Here is a 24,150-nt window from a genome sequence, read left to right on the forward strand (position 1 = left end):
TTTCTTTTTTCTTTTTTTTTTTTTTTGCTCCGAATGCCTTCAAGGCATGACTGGCTGGCTTGAGTTGTGGGGATCGAACCACAGCAACCTGAGCCTGACAGCTTTGTTGAAGCAGCCACTTAAAGAACTGAGCTAAGGGGCAGGCCCCCTCAATCACTTTCTGAATTCCAACAATTATAAGAGGTAGATGCAGACTGTGTCCCAAGCCATGAGGATCAATCATAATACATGGGTTGGAAGGCAGGGTCGGTGGTCTTTAGGGTAGATACAAGATGAGATGGGGGTGGTAGCAAAAGCAGGGTCTCTACTAACCAACGACAGTGATTACAGAACTCTGTTTTCCTTATAGCCCTGACACGCTGGCCTCATGGGTGACGAATCTCGGGAGCTCCGTGAGAAAGGCTAATAAAGCCATCTGGTTGTCTGTTGTACTCATTGTAGTGTTTGCAGCTCTCATGAGCTTGCTCGCAGGCCGATTTTTCCAGCGGTCTGTGGATGCCACTGCCACTGAGGAAGAGGACTCCTGGGTATCGCTGGAGCACATCCTGTGGCCATTCACCACACTGCAGCAGGACAGGCCACCCCCGGTGTGACTGCCACAAACCCTAACGTAGGTGGCTTGATTTTGGACTTTCCATTCTCTGAACTTCACCAAACATGTAACTTTTAGCTGGGGTGTCACTTAGGGTAGCACAACAACACAGGTTTTCTGATAAACTGTAAACTATTTTGCATTCCCACTTTGTGTTTTATAGTTGGGGAGGCGACCAGAAAGCGGATATTTTAATGAGGATTTTTTTTTTTCCAGAAATGTTTTGCTACAATTTATCTCAATAAAGAACCCTTCAAATTTTCCCATGGTGAAAGTTGAACTTCTCAACAGGGCAAACAGTCAAGGGGGGAAAAAATCCCGTTTTGTTTAAAATAAAATTGAATGTAAAATGCTGTTAGGCAATTTTAATAGTCAATTGAAATGCAGTTCCTCTTTACCCGTAAGCTTGTGAGTGGAGGTTAGGAGTAGCTGAGCACCCTCGTGGAGAGGAGCATGTAGCACACCGAGTCAACGAACAGGCAGCTGGAGCTCCTCACCCTCTCCACGGCTTCCTTGGAAGCAGCGTCCTTCACCATGTGGAACAGGGTGGAGTGGAACTCAGTGCCTTCTGCAAGGGCCTCGGAGAACGACTCGCTGTCTTCGTTTATCTTGAGCCTCTGAGCTCTGTCCCCACTGAACATATACAGGGCCCAGTGAGGGATCTCAGGGGGCTCCTCAGTCAGGCACTCCCTCACCTAGAGACAACAAAATGAGAAAAATCTATTCCCAGTGCCCCGCTATTCATGATTTTGAGAGCTGAGTGGTGTTCAAAGGGCTTAGCTCAGTCCCCTAAAATGACCATGTTAACCATATTTAAGGTTCTATTATTGAATTGTTTATAAACTCAAATTGTATGTATGGAACTTTTCTGCATGCATTCATTCAGAATGATTTTTTTTTATTTTTTTGGCTGGCTCAGGCTGCCTTAAGGGCAGGTCTGGTAATGCAGGTTGAGGTGGGGATTGAACTGCGGTATCCTGTGCTTGCATGAGCAGGCACTTAAACAACTATGCATTCGTTCATCCAAGTCAAATTTCAGCATCTGTTCCCTGCTGGGCATAGAACAGTGGAACACAAGGGAACAAAACAAAAATTCGTCAGGCAATGGTAAGTGCACTAGCAAGTTAGAGGAGAGATGTGACTGTGTTGCCCATCTTTAAAGGCAACCTTAGCTCTTGAGTTGGCAAGAGCTCCAGCCTGGATTCACAGCACACCCTTGCGGAGTTTGGAAACATTTTTCTTTTCAAAACCCAGGGCCTCATACTGCTAACCCTTTCTTTTCCTTGTTAAATTTTGAGACAACGGCTCACTAAGTGATCAAAGCTGACCTCACACTTGGCATCTTCCCACCTCTGCCTCTTCCTCTGCCTCCCAAGTAGCTAGCACTACAGGCCTGCACATGGTGCCTGCACTGGTTTTGTATTATTGACCAACTAAACAAAGCTAAATTTTGTAAATGAAAAACATTATTTGATTTTTAAAAAAACTTTTTCCAAGGAAATACTAGGATTTACATTCAGTTCTCATTCAAAAAGTACTCACATTATCCTTTTTTTTTTTTTGGAAGACCAGGGGGTTTTCTAGGTGTTTAGATACTGCACCTTAAACACAATGTTGGTGGAATTGCACAGGGTATTCCACTTGCTCCACGCAAAGGCAAAAGCAGAGCTTATCAGGGCCATCTGCCGGCAGGCTTTCATTTCCACCGATGGAATCTGTCAATACAAATACAGAGACAAGTGGGGGTTCACCTTGCGGGCTCCCAGCAAGTCTCTTTTCCGTCCTGCGGGCTCCATGTAGAAGTTTAAGTCAGACCAGTGAGGCCTCTCTCAAAACTGGGCAGGGGCTTTCCCTTCCTCTGGGCAGAACCCCAAGGTGATGTCTACCAAAGCCCCCTGTGACCAGCCCTCCCAGCACACGCACGGCCTCTCCTCCTCCTCCTCCTCCTCCTCCTCCTCCTCCTCCTCCTCCTCCTCCTCCTCCTCCTCCTCCTCCTCCGGCTCTGGCTCCAGCTGGTCTGTGTCTAGGCACATGTGGCTGAACTGTGCGCCTCCAAGCTCTGCACAGACCTTAGCCCCTCTCACCTGCTCACTGACTCCTAATGCTTAACACTGGACACTGTCCAACCCATTCTTTTTTTTTTTTTTTTTTAAATGTTTTAGTTGTGTTTGGTACAGGGTCTCGCTATGCAGCTCAGACTCCTAGTGATCCTCCTGTCTTAGCCTCCCCTGTGCTGGGATTGTGGGTATGTACCACCACTTCTACTTTCGGTGACTGGCATGGTACCGGGTCCTTGTGTTTGCCAGGCAGGCACTTAGAGCTCCAAGCTATCTCCCCAGCCCCACCCCACTCATTCTTACCTACTTCTCTTGCCCTAGCACTTTTACCTTTGTTTCCTTTGACTAAATATAAGGTCTGCAAGGGCAGGGACCTGTGCTTTATTAACTACTGTATCCTAACTATTTTAAACAATGCACAGCTTATAGTTATTGAAGAAAAGCATTACTGAATATCTTGAAAACATGAACAGGACACTACGTTTGCACTGTAGTTACCACAATGTGAGTTACTAAAGCCAAGGAGGATTTTCTTGTGTGTATGTACATACCCTTAGCTCTACCATTATTGCCAAATGTTACATGAATGTCCCCCTACACCACTAGTTGATGCCTGATGTGTTCATCACTGTGCCAAGTACAGGATTCTGCTACCTACGGACATGTCTTCTATGGTTAGGAGCACCTTGTGTCTTCCTCCGCGTATCACAAAGATTCACCAAGCACCTGTATTCTAGGAGGCTGCTAGGGGTTATCAGAAAGTTGATTAAAAAACAGCTCAGAGAACCTTTAGGGTAGCAAGAATCTAATTTACCCAAACTTTGCAACATAAAGCAGCACACAGCCATGAAGGCTTTGTCAAGAAATCTATAGAGAGGGGTTTGGAAACTAGTGGTTTAATTTTGCCCAACTTAACCTGTTTGAAAAAGTACAGGGTTATTTTCTCTCCTAAGAAAATTTTCTCTCTTCAGAGGCTGAGGCAGAAGGATCTCTGCAAGTTCAAGTCCAGCCTGAACTGCAGAGTGAAACCCTGTCTCAAAAAGATGACCAAAATGAACAAAAGTTATACAAAATGAGAAGTCACTCGGGCCTCTTCTGCACTGACTGACCAGCTCTCCATAGGTCGTTTTTGTCAGCTCCTACTCCAGGGGTCTTTAGCAAGATGACTAAACCTGAGAGAACCTGGGCTCTCTCCATTTGGTGCCAATGATAATCATGTATTAAAATTCTTGCCAACACCCCAAATGTCCACTATGTTAAATTTGGAGAGATTAACACTTGCCTTATTGTTTATGACAACATAAAAATGGGAGTATTCAGTCGGGAAGATATTCAGTCCAGTCTCTTTCAGAGCACTAATGAAAGGGACAGGGGCCATCCACTTCCCTTCCATCTCCAACGAGTGCTCTTTGTCCTTTACTTTTACTGAAGCCAGCATGCAGAGGTTTTCCTAAGTTTAAATGAGAAAAAAAAGAAACTTTTATAGAAAAGTTAAATTATGACTTCAGTATAAAGGCCCAACCTTTAAATTCATTGTGATTTTTTTTTTTAGGGTTGTCATACATCCTTACTAAGCTCATAGTAAAAGCTCCTAACTCTCTGCCCAATGCACCAAAACACACAAAACAGCACCATGTAAACACATCCTGCCTAGGCCCCAAATATTTATATTATATGAAACAAAAGGAAAAGAACCTGCAATCTCTTTATCTTTTCTCTTTTTAAAAGAGAATACAAAATGGTAAAAAATTAAAATTAAAAAAAGAAAAATACACTACACAATTTCACTTAACAAAATAGGAATTGGACAATGGTGGTTATATTACATAATGTTATCTTCACATCAGTTGTTTGACAGACATAAATATGAAAAACTGGCAAAAAAGTCATAATTAAAAAGAAAAAAGAATTTAAGCATTACCTTTTCTTTTCAATAGACCAGCAGAAATCAGCAGTACAGTTATCCAAGCTACCCTGCATCTATACATATAAATGTATCCTTTTTCCCTTTTTTTGTCTTATTTTTTTAAAGCATGTGTCACTTGATAAGAAGAATGCAGCTGGATGTGGTAGTGCACACCTATAATCCCCAGAACACGGGAGGCTGAGGCAGGAGGACCACCCTGACTGAATTTGAGGGCTACATAAGCAAGTTAAAGGCCAGTTGGCTCTACGTAGTGAGAACCTGTTTCAAACAACAAAACAGTAACCCCAAAAGAATTCAGGACAAGTATGTGTTAGGCCTGATGTAGAAGTGCCTCCCCCAAGTCCCCATCAACATATAAGCAGTTTAGTAACTTTTTCTAGGCTTTATCTGAATAGTCAAGAGATTAATTCTGTTTATGAGATCTCTTCTTTTAAAGTTATGATGCACAAATACTGCATATGTTCACATCGACTCAAAATACCTATGAAAAAGTCACGCTTATATTTTTAGGGGTTAATTTTTTAAACATGTAAAATTTAATATCCGTTTTTAAGGTTTGGCTAAGTAGCAATTCACATCTCTCCTCTATTTTGATATTGGTAATTGATTTAAACCAATATATCTGAAATATTATCTCAATGTATAATCAGTATAAATTATTAATGAAAAAAAATTGCTTGTTATACCAAGTATTCAGAATCCAACCTGTGCTCTAAATTATAGTACATATTGGTTTGGATTAGTCACACTCCAGGAGCACAATAACCACTGGCTAGTAGTTTCTGTATTAGATAACACAGCTATATCTTTATAATCTGACCTGAAAACATACAGTCCACCCGTCTGGTAACCACGTTAGCAAGTGAATACTGGGCAGCTTCCCATTAACCTAGAGAAAAAGTCTGCGCCCATGGGGGTCGGGGGGACGCTGGTGTGGTGACGCACCACCGTTGAGTTGGAGAGCTCACACTCCCAATACTACCATCTCCTTAGACAGCGTGGTTCGGTCACATGACTCCTAACCACTTTGGGCATCGGTTTTCCTGTATAAAACGTGAGGACAGATTAGAAATGTTTTAAGGTCCTTTGTAGCATGGACAATCCTGGGCTTTTGATGTCTTGTCTCATTTTAAAAGCAGAGTTTAATCATGAGAGACTTCCAGTCTCCCCCCGCCAAAAAAAAAAAATATCGAGATGTATTTTGCATAGCACAAAATTCGCCCATCTCACACAACGGCGAGGTCATTGTGCAGGTCAGGCTGGCCTCACACGTGCAGGGATCCTCCTGCCTCAGTGCAATCATTTTGAGACACTTTTTCAAGTAGTGTAACTGTCACCATAAATCATCTCAAGGACATTTTCATCCCACCCAATAAAATCCCCTGTGTCCATTTATACAGCCCCAGGCAATCACTTAGCCTTGCCTCTAGAATATTTTCTGAATGATGACCAGTAGTGTCTCATTCACAGGGAATTTCAGATGTTTGAATGATGACCAGGGAGCCTTTGCAGGCTGGCTCAAAAACTGAAATACATATGGCAACCAGAATAGAGCTTGCTGCTGATTCCTGGATCTCTCTGTGGTCACTTTAAGTATGATAGTGAGCCTCATATTTCCATATACATAAAGCACTTATATTTGAATATATAAATCAGTGACTGTTTCAGCCCACTATGGCACCCTTGGACTTGCTAAGTGGGAACTTACCTGAATTTGTATTTGAATCTCAGTGAATACTGTTGTCACAGTCAGAAGGGCTTTATTCACATCCAGTGGTCTAAGTCCCCAAGACTGGTATGGCATGTTCATATGTGTTTCCTGCATCAAGGATATGGGGCCAAAGGTCTCCAGGTTGAAGGATATAAGTCTTTCTTCTGGGGTGTAATAAACATTGCTGATGCCGTCCGTTCGCCAGTATTTACCTTTATAGTAAGTGAAGAGTGACATTAGCTTCATTTTTCCCTACAACAAAATAAGATCAAGGCAGCTATATCACTAATTTTTTACATCAAGAATAAAATCTAGCCAGGTGGGTTGGCACACGCCTGCAATCTCTGAGATAGGAGGGTGACTGTGAGTTGGAGGTCACCTGGGCTTGTGAGACCCTGTCTCAAAACACAAATAAAATAAAAATAAAATTTGCATTATAAGCCCACCTTCCCTTGGAGTCTCCCTGCCTCCAAGCCCCACGGCATGGACCTTAAGAGCTTCAAGGGCCGGGGAGATAGCTCAGTAGAATAAGCGCTTGCCTGGCAAACTCAGGGTCCTGAGTTCAATCCCTAGTACTGCAAAAAAAAAAAAAAAGCTTCATAAAATACTCTTCCCTAGCATTTTAGAGAAATGTTTCTCCTCTTTTAAAACAACTTTTCACCTGTTTGAAGTATGCAATTTCAATTATTTTTAGGAAATGTACATAGATGTACAATCATCCCCCCAAACAGATAATAGGACATTTGGATTCAAAGAAAGATGTCTCTGTCTACAGCTCACCCCAGTTCCCATCTCCAGCTCATGGAATCTTCCATTAATATATGTACTAGCTGCCTCTCAGGATTGGCCCTCTTGGACTTTTTCTATAAATGCAGCCACATGATAGGTGTTCTTTTGTATGTCTTACAACTCAAAAACCTAATTTAAATGTGGGGGAGGGTAAGAGGTCTGTGTTTTAGAGCCTTGTTCCTACCCTGTCACAAGTATCAGAGATGGCAAACCAGACACAGAGGAAAGCTAGTCATGGTGTGTACGTGTGCAAATCCCTCAAAAATAAATGGGTGGGGGCTGGGGAGATGGCTCAGTGGAATAAGAGCTTCCCTGGCAAGCGCAAGGGCCTGAGTTCAATCCCCAATTTCGCCTAAATAAATAAATAAATAAATGTACAGCAACTCTGAAAATAAAGTACTGTAACTTTTATTTATTTATTTTATTTTTTTCCATAGTTTTATTGAGAAATAGCAATGAGACAGTTTCAAATCAAATTGGTAGGAGAGTTTCAATAATTAACACATTGCGTATATTCTTCCTAGTGGTTAATTGCTGTACAAGATGCGGACATGATATCCTATTTACAAACACCATTAGAACAAATCCCTCTATTCATTAAGAGAATGTAACTATATATCTATCCTAACCACTTTGAATACACAGATACTGTAAACTTTTATCTAGGTTCCTTAAAACTGTACAAGTTCATATACAAGACAAAAAAAAAAACTTTCAAAATTCAGCCAGCCTACCACAAAAGAGGCATTTTGGTGGTGGCCATCACATCCATTAGCTTATACATCTGCTTTTATTTCTATGCATTTAATAGTTTATGAAAGTAAACATTTCCTAAGGCTCAAGAATGAGAAGTTATAAAGTGGTGTCCCATCGCTAGCTTTCCTCTGTCTCTGGTTTCCCATCTCTGATATTTGCATGTAAGTTATATGTAGTTAATGTTAAAATGTGAATCATCTCAATCTAAATGATTTGCCTATTTTGTGAGAGAGGAGGTTATGCTTTTCACTTGCTAAATTATTTTGATATTTTAATTCATTTTTTAAGCACAGATATAGCCATAAAATTATTATGTCTAGGGTGGCAAATGTTGGAATCTTACAACCTAATAGTAACACAGATTCGACAAAATTAAAAATTCCCACTCCGATGCATTTCTATCAAGAGCAAATAAAACAAATACCTAGAACTGGCCTAGAAATATGTAAGGTAACAAACTCAGTTTACATACTACATTTTATGTTTAATTTAAGGATTGGTATTACTGTATTATAAAAGTTGGTATGATTGGTGTTACTGTAATTATAAAAGATGGTTAAGGGGCTTGGGAGATAGAGCAGCAGAATAAGCACTTGCCTGGTAAGTGCAAGGGCCTGAGTTCAATCCCCACTTCCACCAAAACAAAAAACCAGATGGATAATGTATTGCTGTACCTTCAGTATCCCATCTTGCGACCATAGGGTCCTCAAAGAAGATCACTTTCCCCTGCACCTGCAGCGTGACTTCAATAGGTGGAAAATTTTCTGCTTCAAAGTCTTCCATGACTTCTGGAGGATATATAAATTTCTGTAATCCTTCCTTGAGTATCTTAAAAATGACCACAATGCCACCAAGTCAGAGTTAAAGGTGTAACTTTTACTAAATAAACCATAGAACTTTTCACAAGCACTGCAGTTTGGCCCCATGTATCTATAGATGGACTGACCAAATTTCACAACAAAACAAAGATAAATGAGGGGAACTTGTTAAATTCAAATGTAACCATAGAGCTCCCTGTGGGGCAGGTTCTGTGACAGAGGACATCAGTTTATTCCTCTGAGAAATCCCACAAAGCCTGGACTCGGACTTACTAGAGAAGATAACTAAGACTTGGAGAAATTAAATAATTTGCCGAAGATTGCAAGATGTTTTTGAGACAGCAGGAGCTGATATATGGGATGATAAATCATATGTTCTCGGTAAGGACATGTAGCTATTCAGGAAAGTGTAGACAACCTTTTAAGTGGGGTAAGAAATGGGGAAAAATAAAGTACATAAACAGCAGGGTTTCCAAATTCCCAGAGTGAGGGGGATTCATACATTATCTGAAAGCAGCAGGCTGGGGAGACAGCTCAGTAGAATAAGCGCTTGCCTAGCAAGCTCAGGGTCCTGAGTTCAATTCCTAGTACTGCTCCCACCAACAAAACAATGAAAGCAGCAAAAAAGGAAAAACATTTTTAAAAAAAGAAAAAGAAAAAAATATCAGAAATAGAAAAAAAAGTTCTAGAAAAGGTAGAATTGTTTAAAAAGGCTTTGGAGCTGGATGTGGTTGTGCATGCCTGTAACTTTAGCACTTGGGAGGCTGAAGCAGGAAGATCACTGTGAGTTCAGGGCCAGCCTGGGCTATACAGTGAGACTCTGTCTAAAAATAACCTTGGGAAGAAAAGGAGAGGTATCTTTGTTGCAGGAGAGACCCGTAGGTACGCATGCATTGGGTGCAGATGCAGAACATGGAGCTGTGGTACTGGAACAAAGTTTAAGGGTAGGAATAGATTTCTTGAAAACCCTGGCTCAGGTATGCACAGTCTTGAAGGCCTCCCTTCATCAGATGGAGGTCTTCCTTAGTCTGGTCCTTGTTCTATGGGTGTCCTTCAAGTATGGAAGGCAGATTCAAATGGATTCTTTGAAGTGGCTCTAGTCAAAATTATTTCCCTTAGGCTTTCTCTCATAAATGTATTCTTATTTGTGGGGAAAAAAAGGGGGAAGAAGACAATATCAGATTAGTTGGCTAGAGCGGGGAAAAGGAAAACACTACTCATACATGTAAAGTCCATAAAGAGGTTTATGGTATTATCTATGTATTAAAATTTTTATTGGGGAGGGGATCTAGGGGGGTGAAATGTCTACAAAGACTCTGGGCCACAGAGTTGAGAATACAGCTGTAAATATAGGGATGCAACTAAATCCTTATGGGATGGGATTGTGGGATTGAGAAGAAACTGGTAGTCTGCCCATGCGCTGAGCAACAAGGGAGGGGGAGGAGAGCGAAGCCACGCTGAGGTTAAAACAAACCCAGTCAACACTGCTGCAGGTGTTGCTACTCCTGGGAGCGCGTGAACTCCTCAAGAGCTGGCGCATGTGGTGCTGTCATCAGTGTCATCAGCAGCCGTGCCAGGCCGTGTTGCCTGCACACTGACAGGATTGGCGCTGCTCAGCCTCTTAACGCTCACATGGGTTATCTGAGGATCCGTTCAAGGACAGATCCAGTAGGCCTGAGGCCACCCAATGAGCATGCATGTCTTAGACATTTCAAGGCCATACTCCTGTTGTTGGTTCAGCCCTGCGGATTCAAGGACCATGCTTTGTGCCTCAAGGAGTCAGATCAGAACAGCTTGTCAAGTTTGTGGCTCAAGCGCCAATTGCTGAGCTTCATTTGTGGAGTTTCTGACTCAGTTTGAGGCGGGGCTCATGAGGTTGCATTTCTAGCAAATTCCCAGATGATGTGAGAGGTTGCCAGGGGGTAACATGGTGACAGCCACAGATCCAACCAGTCCACAGCCTGCTGTCTCTCGGAAATGCCTCCTGCCATCTCCGTTTGTACATGCAGTTGAACCTGAGAGCCCTCACCTGACCATGTGTTTACATACAGCAATTTTAGCTCCAAGAGCAGAGTGATTTCATCAGAGCTTATTAGCTCAGAAGACTGGCATATGTATCTCCCAGCTTTTTACAAAGAAAGCCTGTCAACTTCCGATTTACATTAGCAAGACCAAATGGGCACTTCCAAATATTAATGCTGTAGGTTTACAGTTCCCATACTGTAGTCTTAAAATTCATGTTTTAGATTGCTACCATTCCTGTACACAACTAACAAACTTACTGAGAGAAATTAGAGAACCACACCTTTCATAATAGCATCCCAAAATCAAACACTAAGGAATCTATCTGACGAAGGAAGTAAAAGGATTTGGTTCAGATTTTTAATACGTATAAATTCACGACAGCTTAAAATTGCATTTCCCACCTGCATTTCCTTGCTTAATATATGGTCAAAGTTCATTTGAAATTTTCTGAAATAGAGTAAAAGCATAGGGAAGTGGCTCAGTAGAATAAGCACTTTCCTGGCAACCACAAGGGCCTGAGTTCAATCCCTGATTCCGAAAGAACAAACAAACAAGCAAACAAAACATAGGGAAGCTATTTTGCTTACAAGACTGTATTAAAGGATTTACATACCTCCACCATCATCCAGCCTTTTACTGGCTTACACTGCGGGGGAAGCTGCAAAATATCCAAGTGATACACACCGCCCAGGATCATGAACTGGTACAAATCCACCTCTTTGTATTCAGAGATGTCTGGCTTTTCAGGAGCATTTTTTATCAGGGTCAACTGTGCTAAAGTTAATCAAATTAATGCAGTCTCTAAATAAATAGGAAATATCCCAGTATCGGCAAAAGAAGCTTTAACTCCTAAATCTTTTCAAAAAGTGTATAACTTAGAATTATTCATTAATTGATGGGCAGATGGGCTATTTCCAGGATTTACCTAACCCTCCTAACAATACAAAAGGAAGAAGATAAATTCTTATTTGTAGATAACATGACACTCTATTGAAGACCCCAAAAGACTTCTGGATTTAATAACCAAATTCAGTAGTATAGCTAGATACAAAGTCAACACTCAAAAATTAATAGCATAACTATACACAAATAACTCACTGAAAAATTAGAGAAACTACACCTTTCACAATAGCATGCAAAAAACGAAGTACTTAAGCATCAATCTAGTAAAGTAAAAGACTTTTACATGGAAAACTACAGTAGTCTGAAAATGAAGATCAAAGAAGATATCAGAAAATGTAAAGATATCCCTCATTCTTGGGTTGGAAGAACCAGCATAGGTAAAATGGCCATATTCCCAAATTTAGGATTCAGATTTAATGCAGTCCTGATCGAAATGCCAATAGCATACCTCACAGAATTAGCTAAAACAGTCCTAAAATGCATTTGGAACCAGAATAGGCCTAGAATAAGGGCAATTATGGGCAAAAAAGGTAAAGGAGGTGGCACCACAATCTCTGACTTGAAATTATACTACAAAGTTGCAGTGGTCAAAACAGCATGGACTGACCAAAAAATAGAACAGACGCAGGGATTAAATAGGACAGATTAGAAGATGTAGACAAAACTCCAAACACTCTTGTCCACCTTACCCTTGACAAAGGGGCCACCGTCACTGAAAGAAAGATACCCTCTTTAATAAATGGTGCTGGAAAAACTGGCTTTGCACATGCTGAAGAGTAAAACTGAACCCATATCTCCCATCATGTACTTAACTAAAATGGAAAAGGATCAAAGATCAAAATATTAAAAAAAAAAACAATAGGCTGGAAGATACACTAAGTAGAACACCTGAAGACATTAGTGTAGGAAAAGACTTTATGAACAAAAACCCGATCACATAAAAACTATCACAAAGAATCAACAACTGTGACCTCATTAAAAGTTTTTATATAGCAAAAGAAAGCAGCAACAGAGAGAAGAGATGACCCACACACTGGGGAAAAAAAATCTTTGCCAGCTATCCCTCAAAGGATTAATACATAGAATACAGAACTCAGAAAAACCAGACTCCCCTAATGTAAAGACTCATTCCAAAATGACCATCTGAAATGAATACACTCTTAGTGAAGAAGTAGAAATGTAAATATTTGAAAAAAATGTTCAACATCACTGGTCATTTGACAGATGCAAATTAAAACAATGCTGCGATTCTATCTCAGTCCAGAAAGAATAGCTATTACCAAGAAATCAACCAATAACAAATACGGATAGGGATGTGGGGAAAAAGGAATCCTCCAGTGCTGTGGGGGTGTAGACTGGTGCAACCACTGTGGAAATCAGTGTGGAGATAACTCCAAGAACTAGGACTGGAGGTCCCACTGAACCCAGCTATTCCCCTTCTTGGTATCTTCTGGAAAGAACTAAAAGCAGCATACCACAGTGCTATCTGCACACCTATGTTTATAACAGCACAGTTTGCAATAGCTAAATCTGGAAACAGTCTAAATGCCCATCAACCAGTAAATGGATAGAGATGATGCAGGTGTTTTAGACAGTGAAGTTCTCCTTGCCATGAAGAAGGATAAACTTGAGACATTTCGAGGTCATGCATGCACCTTGAGAACAGATTGTTCAGTGAAATACACTGGGCACCCTTGTTCAAGGATCACAGTTTCTCTGGTGTTAGAAACTCAATGTATAAGGAAGGGCCAAAGTGTACAATAAATATTGTGAAATAGGAAGAGAGTGTTCCAATGGAAGAGGACCAAGGGAGGGGGGCCTGGGGAAAGGAAGCAAGAAAAATAAAAGAGAAAAGAAGGAAAAATGAAAGCAAAGCTTTTTAAATAAGGAGGGGAAGAGGGACTTGAGGGGGGAGGATGGGAAAAAAAAGACTCAAGATATATCATGTACAGGTACAAATTCCCTACAATGAGACTTATCAATACGTGTATCTAAAATGTACCAACAAAATTAATTTTTCTGAAGCCAAAGAAATAGAAAAAGCAAATAAATCTATCAACACTGGTTATCTCAGCAGGGAGACTATGAAGCATTTTCTCTTTACATTTCTGCAATGCCTGGAGTTTTATTTTCATAATGACCTTGTGTTACTTTTGTGTGAAGAAAATCTCAAGGAAGTTGAACTCTGAAAATACGGTTTAGAATACCTTCTGCAACTAATTCACTTAATAATTTCATTTCCAGTTCCTCATCCGTGGTTTTCAATTCTTTCTTGACAAAAGTCTACAAAGAGAAACAAAAAAAAAAACCAAAATCACCACACAAAAAACTAAAACAGAAGGGCAGACAGTTGTCATCCTCAGTGCCTACTTCAGCCTAGAGTCACCCTGTGTTCCGGGGCCCTTTTCCTGTAGCTGTCGCCTGAATTCCAGGGCCCCATGCTGATACTTGTCACGGCATAGAAGAGCAACAGTAACAATACAGTAATCCCTATTTCACTGTTTGGCTTTCACGGGTTCACTGTTTCACAGGTTTTCAAAAATACTAAACAAAATTATTTATCGTGGGGGATTTTGTGGTACCATACAGTATATGTATATTGTTAAAATGACATAGGTTTATAAGTTTAGAAAATGGTTAAGAACATTAAGAGTGTTTTTAAAAGTGTGGGAAAGGCTTATAAGAGTGTGGAGTTTATAAAGCTTTAAAATATATATAAATAGTAAAATAAATATAATGTCATGACATCACTGATTTCCACTCATTACGGGGGTGTTTGGAACGTAACCTCTGCAATAAGTGAGAGACAACTGTGACTTCAAAAGCAGACGTGCACAGCTCCACTGAGGTTTGCTAGTCTTCCCAGGTTCTCTACAGAAAGCCCTGGAGTGAGGCAAAGAACAGTAAGAAGCAGTGCGAATTAGAAGTATTATTTAGGATTTCCAGGTGGCCAAATAGAGGCATTGAGTTTTCACCTTGTCCCACAGAAAGACTGTTCTAAGAAACAGGTGCAGGGTTGCACTGGCAGGTGGGCATGGGAAGACCTTGGCCACCAGGAGAGAGCCCACAGCCTTACAGATTACAGACCTCCTGGGGTAACACCAATGAGAGAAAACACACAAACATCTGCCATCTTTGCTCCAGTCAAGGCCGGGAAGTGTTTCCCCATTGCCTGCTGTGACAATGTCAGAAGAGACAATCATGCAAATCCTCTGTGGGACATCAGCTGGGAATCCCAGCTGCTGTGAACTCACAAAATCCTGGAAGATTTGCAGCACACTTAGACGAGCTACCTGAAATCTGCCAATGGCCCAGGAGGAAAGAGCACCATGGTTTCCCTGGGGAGTGAGGGGAGGCAGCGTTGTGCAGAGCCCAGGTTCCCTACACTGCACATCCTGTACACATGGCCAGGAGGCCCTCGCAGGAACCTCGCCAGCTCTGGCCATGTCTGTTCCTCTCCTGGCCAGGACCACAGAGAAGCATAGCAACACAGATAGGATCCCAGGGGTGGTGGGCAGGTGCTCTTGCGGTAGGAGCACTTGAGGAACACCTGAACCCCTGCCGCCCCAGCATGACTGCATGGCTACCACCCTCGCCACTGCTGGGCTGACCACCCACTGCTGGTACAGCAAGGTGTGGTTGTCACCAAGAGGAGTTATGGCTCCTGCTAAAGCCTTTCTGCCATGAGGAGCTGGATCCACGCTACTGTCCAGTAGAACTGCTTCATGCTCTTTACCGTGACTGGTGTTACCAGTGTCACAGGCCCTTACTAGCAGCTGAGCTGGCATCAGTGGTGATTAAGGGAACCCCCATAAACCCATGGAGGCCACTGCCCTGGTGCAGCCAGGAGCAGCTACAGAGTGACTGCCACATTCTGAAGTCTATACCACACCTGCTTGAATGGCTAGTGTCCCTATTCTTATGTGGCACAGAGCTTCATCTGGTTCCTGTAATCCTGATGCCATCCAGACTATACCAAAACTCCCAAATCACAGCCAAAGAACTTACAGGGAATCTATACCCTGGTGCTTGGCTGGAAAGGAAGCCACACTGTATAACCAAAACGCTAACCTCTCCCCATGACATATCTTTTTTTTTTCAAGATTTTATTGATAAACAGATAGGAATGAGACAGTTTCAAATCAAATCAGAAGTACAGTTTCAATAACTAACACACTGCATATATTCTTCTTAGTGGTTAATTGCTGTATAAGATGCGGACTTGAGATCCTATTTACAAACACCATTAGAACAAATCATTCTATTCATTAAGAGAATGTAACTATATATCTATCCTAACCACTTTGAATACACAGGTACAAAATGGACATTCATCTGTATACCCCTCTTTTTCTAAGTTCCGTTATTTGAATATTGTAGGTGTGTAAACTCAGCAAAATATTCTAAAAGAGTCCAGTAGCCCATAATAGCATTGGGTCTTCTGTTTAACTGGCATTGTCAGAAATTATTGACCTGAGTCCCCTACAGCTCAACATAACAACATGGCTTTACTTCCTATATTTCGTCTTCATACTTTTCTACTGGATGGTTAAGACCAAGGTAAAGCAGGACCTATGCAACAAGAGTTGTAGCTTTTGGGTCTGAGAAGGTCAGTGAAATCCCCTCAGGATTTATCCTGAGATCCTATACCTCAGATTGTAGAATCTTTGTCAGTGTCAGCCATGTGGATGAGTCACAGCCATTGCTTGGCCAATATGCTCTCTGTGAAAGCCTGAGAGAGTGTCTTCTCCCCATGTGACTCTCCTTAGGCACACTCTACGTCATCGATCACTTTCCTCTTTGGCCCCATAATCTTCTTGATCAGAAAAATTTAGGACACTACCAAGGTACATGACCCATGACATATCTTGAGAAAGCCATAAGGCCACCCCATAAAAGTGATTGCGATTTCTCATCCGCTAGATGCGCAAATCTCCACAGAGGAACACAAGAAATGCAATACAGCAAGGTTGTATGGTAGCTCCAAAAGCTCACAACTCTCTAGTGATGGAGTCCAAAGAAATGAACACAGATGAAATGCCTGATCAAGTATTCAAAAATGAGTGAGCTGAACACAGGGCAGACACCTGTAATCCCAGCACTTGGTGAGGCTGAGGCAGAAGGATCTTAAATTTCAGAAGACCCAGTCTCAAAATAAGAAATAGAAAAGGATAGGGATTTAGTTTGTTGTAATAGCCCTGAATTAAATTCTCAGCACTACCAGAAAAAAACTAAAACTAAAACAAAACAAAAAAAAACAGAAAAACAATTGAATGAAATTATCAAGATAACACAGAATATGAATGAGAAATTATGAAAAGAGATAGATTTTGAAAAATCTTGAACACAAGCAGTGAGGAAGACAAAGAAAACACTGTGTCAAAAAGCTCAACAACAGACTATATCAAGCTAGACCAAGAATATTTGAGCTTGAATAGAGAGGGGTCTTTTGGATTATCCCAACCCCTGAGGGTAGGGGGGATGCAGGGATGGAGTGGGTGGGGTTAAAGCATTTACAACCATAGAAGCATCATTAAATGAACATCCACATCTTTGTAATCCCTAAAGTCAGTAAGAAGAAAGTTAAAAGGATAGGAAACACGTTCAATAAAATAGTAGGAAACATCCTTAACTTTGAAAATACCTAGGCATCACATAGAACCCCACATAGACATGGCAGGCTCCTGCGGCATACGGCAGTCAAAATGTTAAAAGTGCAAGACAAACAATTTTAAGCTCCGCAGAAATGCCAAGTCACACTTATTGATAATCCCATAGGATAAGACTGGATTTTGGAGCAGAGATATTATAAGCCAAGAAGGAATGCAATGATGCATTCTATGTCCTGAGAGAAAATAATAGCTGACCAAGTTCACTATACTTAGTAAAGCTAGCCTTCAAAAGTGAAGGAGAAACAAGCAGTTCTAAAAGAAAGAAAAATAAAATAAAATAAAGAAAAATTCCGTCAGACATGGAATCCCATCCGTGATCCCAGTATTCGGGAGGCTGAGGCAAGAGCTTTGCTGTGGGTTTGAATCCACCGTGGCCTACGTAGTGAGACCTTGTCTCAAAAAAGCAAAGCAAAGCAAAGCAAAGCAAAAAACAAAATAAAACAAAACAAAAATGAGAAAATTCTTGACCACCAGGCCAGGCTTACAAAAGATTTTTTTTTTTTTTTGTCACCAGCTCAGCCTGCCCAGGGGTGGGGGAGAAGGGGGGGTGGGCTGGCGTGGCATGTGGTGCCAGAGATCAAACCTCAGTCCCTGTGCTTGCTTAAGCTTACCTAAGCAGACACTTTAGTCTGCTGAGCTATCTTGCTGTCCATGCGAAAGATTTTTTAGGGAGTTTTTCACACAGAAATGAGACATAACTATCATCTTGATATCATGTGAAAACATGAATTCCATCAAAAGAGTAAATAGATGAAAGAAAAGTAGAAACAATCAAACATCAGCACAGCAAATCACCAAGTTATGAAGACAAACAAGAAAGGAAAAATCCCCACAATATTCAGAATACCTGGAAGGAATCAACAAATGCCAGGAATAAAAATCTGTATCATTCAGCAACCTAAAATGTAAATAAACTAAATCCTCCCTATTAAGAGTACAAATGGGGGCCAGCCAAATAGCTCAGCAGATTAAAGCCTCTGCAAGCATGAGCAGGGGCCAGGGGTTCAATTCCCAGGCCTGCCGTGCCAGCCTGCCCCAGGGGCGTGCTGAGATGGAAATCGAGGCTGGGTGTGGTGGCGCATGTCTGTAATCCCAGCTCTTGGGAGGCTGTAAACAGGTGGATCATTACGAGTCCAATCCAGTAGTGAGACCCTGAAGACTCTGTAGACCCTTCCATAAAATATGGAAAAAAAAAAAAGAATACAGATGGGCTGAATTTTGAAAACAAGAGCAAACAGTATGCCACCTGTTAAAAGCTTATTAAGGATAACTTGGGTAATTGTACTGCTGATTTGTGCTGGTCTCCTGAAAGGAACCGTTAATGCTTAACTTTTTCTCTCTTTAATTTTTGGACCAATTTTTCATGCTTATATCTGGCATATAATCTTTGAAAAACTAATTTGAAGACTACATGTCATATAACAACCATTGTTTAATTACTGTCCTTTTCTTTAGTGAAATTTTGTATTGTTCATTTTTAAAAAATATTTTTTATTCTTAAAAAAAAAAAAAATCAAAGGGCCAGAGATACAGCTCAGTAGCACAATGCCTGCGTGGCAAGACTGAGGTTGTAAGTTCAATTCCTGATACCAAAAATAAATAAAATTAAAAATTAGACTGAAAATCAAGGAATGGTAAATGAGGCTGCACATTTGGTGCTCACTGTGGTTTGGATACTGACTGAGTGTCCCCCAAAAATCAACAGGTGATGGGCCAAAGAGATAGCTCAGGGATCTAACACGCCTGCTTAGGCAAGCAAGCAGGGACCGTGGTTCGATCCCCCGCACCACATGCCACACCAGCCCTGCCCCCACAGTGGGTTGAACCAGCTACAAAAAATAAAAAATAAAAAGTAAATCAATGGGTGAGAGGTTGGGCTGCCTGGCAGGCACTGTGACCCTTTAGCAGAAGGGGTCTTCTGAGGGTGCTTAGGTATTGGGCAGTGTGGGACCCTGGCTCCCCTTCAATTTTTTCTCCTTATTGCTGTAAAGAAAGCAGTTTGCTCCTGCCCTCTTTAGCTTCTGCCTCCAGAGGCCCCAAAGCAAGGTGTCTGCCTTGTCACACACGGAATCCCTCAACCATGAACCCAAAGAAACCTTTGCTCTTGCCAAGTGTATTGTCTCAGGTAACTTGTTTTAATGTTGGAAATCTAATGCAGGGTAGGAAATAATATTCTGAGATGTGGTATGGTGTTTTGGCCTGCTGAATATTTTGAAACTAAAAGGCCTAGGGCCTGTGAGATAGCTCAGCAGACTAAAGAGCCTGCTTAGGCAAGCACAGGGACTGCGGTTCTATCCCTGGCACCACATGACATGCAAGCCCCGCCCCCAGGGCAGGCTGAGGCAGCCACAGAGTCCAGGTGTGGTGGCTCAAAACTGTAATCCCAGCAATGGGGAGGCTAAACCAGCAGGATCACTGAGTCTGAGCTGTGTAGCAAGACCCTGTACCAAATAAACATTTTTTAAAATTTAAATACATACAAAGAACTTTATAATGTGTAGTAGAGTGAAGGATTACTTTGTCAAGGACTGAGGCTTGAAGTTAATTTTCTGAAAGAGTATGTTCCGGTGACACAGCGGCTGTGGGAAGCTCCCTATGAAGGGTCAGTTTCCCAATCTGCTCAAGTGAAACAGACAGATTAACAGGAAAAGAAATACACAAATTAATGTGCACAGGAGACAAAATCTGAAACTTGAAGACAGGTAGGTGCTTAAAGCTTAAATACCCACTTCCCAAAGGACAAAGAACTGGGGGATAGGAGAAAGTTAGAGGAACCATGGATGGTTTTGGGGAGCTGAATTTGCTTCAGAGTCCAAGAGATCAGAGAGACCAGTGGGGGAAGCAGGAAGGTTTTAGTAGGTGTACGCCTGGCTCAGTGGGGCCTCTGTCCAAGATGCCTGCACCTTGAACAAAGGACAGCCCCAGCTCTTACACATTTGGCCAAGGGAGGTGGTCTTTGGCCCAGAACATGTGGGCAAACAGGAGAACAAAGTCAGTTTGTTAAGATGTGACAATTTTGTGTCTTGGTGGCCCTGCTTGGGTATAATAGGATGTCATGGGAACAAAAGGTTATAAAATTTTTACCTACAGGGACAGAAACTACTGCTTTTATCCATATTAGGACAAAGAACAACAGTTGCAGAGAGGAAAAGTTTGGGAAGCTTGACTCTTTCTTCTTAAGTCTTGCTTCAAATGGGCCCGGGGGCAAGTCAGTAGTGCCGGACAAAGCTCTCTGGTCCCTGCTTGACTGTCTGATTTCTAGCACCTTCCTCTGGGCTCTGACTTTTCTCTTCCTGGAGTCATGAAATTTCAATGAGAGGACTGAAGGTAACCCCATTCCTTTTTTCAGACTTGGTCTAAAATGTGATAAGGGGACCTCCCAGGAAGCTCTCCCTGCACCTGGGCCAGAGGGGCGGTCACTGCCTTTGCTTCTGTGGTACTTTGTTAGACCTTTTTAAAAAATATATTTGGTTATAACAGGGTCTCACTACGCAGCACAGACTTGTAGTGATCCTCCTGTTCTCAGCCTCCCTAGTGTTGGGATTACAGGCCTGCACCTGGTTTTGGTGGCCGGCACAGCACACCAGGGTTCTGGGGCCAGCACAGCATGTGGATCCAACCCGGGTCCTTGCGCTTGCTAGGCAAGCACTTAGACCATTGAGCTGTCTCCCAGCCCCTCCTTGTATTTATTGACAATGAAGCTAAACTGTATTTTCTTCAGTTTTTTCAGCACCATTTATTTGGAAATGCTATTTCCAAAAACAGCGATGGTGATAAAAACAGCATGGTACTGGCCAGGTGTGGTGGTCCACACCTGTAACTCCAGCGCTCAGAAAGCTGAGGCAGGAGGATCACTGTGAGTTCCAGAAAAAGCTGGGCTATATAGTGAGTTTAAGATCACACTGAACTACATAGAGAGACCCTGTCTCAAAATTAAGTTTTTTTCTTTATTCGTATTTTCATCATGTTTTAGATCTAGTCATAGAAGTTAATCTCCTCCACAATTTTAACAAAATTGGCCATTTTCCATGTATTTTCTTGTTCCAGGTAAACTTTAACAGTATTTTATCAAAGCTCAAAAATCACCAATCAGAATTTTGAGTTGCAGTATTCATAGATTTATAACAAACTATAATAAATACCATGCATATTGCGGTTATGCCACGAGTTCACTTCTCACACTGGCCAGCAGCACCCTGCTTCCTCTGCCACCTTCATCCTACCACCAAGATGCAGCCTGTCCTCGTGACCCCCCCACACACACACCTAAGCCCATCATCTTTCTTCCTGGCCCTCATTTCTCCCCTACAGAATAGCTTCACTTTAATCATTAGTGAAATCCTCCCTGTCTTCTGGGTCTTAGCTTAATACCACCCTCATCATAGGCCTTCAGCAGCTACTCCATTGAAAGTGGCCACCTGCTTCAATTTGCACATGGTGGTTGTTGCTATTGGTATCTTCTAGTTTTTAAAATTTTTTGTTGGTTTCTCCTGAATTGGATGCAAATTATGACAGCAGGAATATTGTTTGTCCTTTTGCCATGGTTTCCTGGGGTCAGAACAGTGTCAACAAGTACTTATAGAGTTAAGCAAGAGGACATGGGCCAGGGTATGACTATGGAAAATGACTGAGAAATTTAATGTCTGGAAGGATGGAGGCTCTTGAATACTAGGATGCTCTGATGCTGGGCTTTTACATTGGCTATTAGCATGGCTTTTTAATTTGTCTGCAGTCATGCCAAGGAATCCCCAATCTGTAAGATGTTTTATGGCTCTACACCCCTCCCACTGAGCAGAATACCTTCCTTTACTTCTTTATAAAACCTCCATGGCAAAAACAGAAGACTCAGCCCACATAATGTCACCATGTCAGAGAAGACTATTTGTTCACTTGTTTTTACTCTAGATTAATTTTATCTCTTAGACTTCATGCATAATCTCTCTCATTGCACATATCGTTCATATATTACTCTTCTCTGTGAGACTGTGAATTCCTTATAGGAGATAGTTAACGCTTGATGAACATCATGTAAATTTATGCTATATATATATATTTTATTTTTTAGACAGGATCTCCCTGTGCAGTTCAAACTGGGCTCAAGCTCACTTTGTAGCCCATGCTGGTCTTGAACTTGCAATAATCCTCCTGCTTCAGCCTCCCAAGTGCTGTGTGCCAGCACATTCAGGGGTGTGCCACCCTGCCTGGCCTCTAATGTATAATTACGTTAGGTCTTGTATCTGTTTAGAGTATCTTAAAGGCAGAGTCTACTTATAACGTGAACTTGAAGGGTTGAAGCCAGATGTGGTAGCATGTGATGATAGCTCAGTATTCGGGAGGCTGAGGGAGGAAGATTTCCAAGGATTTGAGCCCGGCCTGGGCTTCACAGTGAGTCTGAGGTCAGGCTGAATTGCATAGTGAGACCCTATTTCCCAAAACAGTGATGGTACTGGCCAAAATAAATAAATTAATAATAATAATGATAATAATAGGGGCTGGTGAGATGGCTCAGTGGTCTAAGGCACCTACTTAGAACAAGCTTGGCAAAGCACAGGGACCGCGGTTCGATCCCCCAGCACCACATGCCAGCCAGCCCGCCCCCTGGTGGACTGAGCTGGCCACACACACACACACACACACACACACATAAATAAATAAAAATTTAAAAAAAAAATAATAATAATAATAGACCTAAGGATCAATGAAACAGATTAGAAGATGCAAAAATAACTCCACACACACACAGCCACTGTATCTTTGACGAAGGGGTCACCTTCACTGGGAGAAAGATGGGGTCTTTAATAACTAGTGCTGGAAAAACTGGCTTTCCATATGCCAAAGACTAAAACTAAGACCGTATCTCTCACCATGTACTAAACTAAAATTAAAATGGATGAAATGTCTAAATTTTAAAAAACCCAAGCACTAAATCTGCTAGAAGATAGAATAGGCAGAACTCTTGAAGACATTGATGTAGGCAAAAACGTTATGATCAAAAACCCAACCAAACAGGAAGTATCACCAAGAATCAACAACTGGGGTCTCATCTTATTAAAAAGCTTTTGCAAAGCAAAAAACAATCAAAAAACCAACAACAACAGCAACAGAGCGAAGAGACAACCCACATAATGGGAAAAAATTTTTCCATCTGTTCCGCAGGCAAAAGATACTTAGAATATATAAAGTAAAAATAAATAAGAATCAGACTTCTGAAATTTAAAGACCTAATCTAAAAATGGGCATCTAAAATGAATAGACACTTCTCTGATGAAGAAATAGAAATGGCAAATATATATATGAAAAAATGTTCCACATCACTGGTAATTCAAGAGATGCAAATTAAAACACCACCAAGATTTCATCTCACTCCAGAAGGAATGGCTACCATCAAGAAATCAACCCATAATAAATGCCAGTGGGGCTGTTAAAAAAAGGAACCCTTCTTTCTGGTTGGTTGGGAGTGTAAACACTACCACCACTGCAGAAATCAGTGTGGATTCCTTTTTTGGGGGGAGGGGGGTAGAACCGGGGATTGAACTCAGGCCCTTGCGCTTGCCAGTGAAGCGCTTATTCCAAATTTCTTAATACACTAACACTAGCAGTTCCGTTGGACCCAGCTCTTCTCCTTCGTAGTATCTTCATCATCGAAGAATTAAAAGCATCAAAGCTGGATGTCGTGGTATGCATCTGTAATCCCAGCTGGGAGATTGAGAAGCTGAATAAGGAGGATTCCTACAAGTTAGAGGCCAACCTGAACTACACAGAGAGGTCTAGTGTAGCGTGAACTACAAAGTGTAACCCTATCTCAAAAAAAAAAAAAAAAAAGAAAAAAGAAAAAAAGAAAGAAAGAAAGAAAGAAAGACAAAAACATTATATCATACCAACGTTTATAGCAGTATAGTT

At 41.5% G+C, this 24,150-nt stretch overlaps 2 protein-coding genes across 2 annotated transcripts in view; one reads left to right on the forward strand and one right to left on the reverse strand.

Moving 5' to 3' along the window:
• Lrmp (lymphoid restricted membrane protein) overlaps positions 1–972 on the forward strand; it is a 136,605-nt gene extending 135,633 nt beyond the window's left edge. The window contains exon 21 of the mRNA XM_023718936.1: positions 350–972. Within this exon, the coding sequence (XP_023574704.1) occupies positions 350–593 (244 nt within the window). The 3' untranslated portion in view covers positions 594–972. The remainder of the gene's footprint in view (positions 1–349) is intronic.
• A 24-nt stretch (positions 973–996) lies between these two features.
• Casc1 (cancer susceptibility 1) overlaps positions 997–24,150 on the reverse strand; it is a 74,881-nt gene continuing 51,727 nt past the window's right edge. The window contains exons 10-16 of the mRNA XM_023719041.1: positions 13,786–13,861; positions 11,289–11,449; positions 8,507–8,660; positions 6,285–6,499; positions 3,932–4,099; positions 2,194–2,307; positions 997–1,287 (exon numbers count right to left, since the gene is read on the reverse strand). Coding sequence (XP_023574809.1) covers positions 1,012–1,287; positions 2,194–2,307; positions 3,932–4,099; positions 6,285–6,499; positions 8,507–8,660; positions 11,289–11,449; positions 13,786–13,861 — 1,164 coding nt within the window. The 3' untranslated portion in view covers positions 997–1,011. The remainder of the gene's footprint in view (positions 1,288–2,193; positions 2,308–3,931; positions 4,100–6,284; positions 6,500–8,506; positions 8,661–11,288; positions 11,450–13,785; positions 13,862–24,150) is intronic.

Source organism: Octodon degus, unplaced genomic scaffold, assembly GCF_000260255.1.
Source record: "Octodon degus isolate 3935 unplaced genomic scaffold, OctDeg1.0 scaffold00064, whole genome shotgun sequence".
In the NCBI taxonomy this organism is placed as follows: domain Eukaryota; kingdom Metazoa; phylum Chordata; class Mammalia; order Rodentia; family Octodontidae; genus Octodon; species Octodon degus.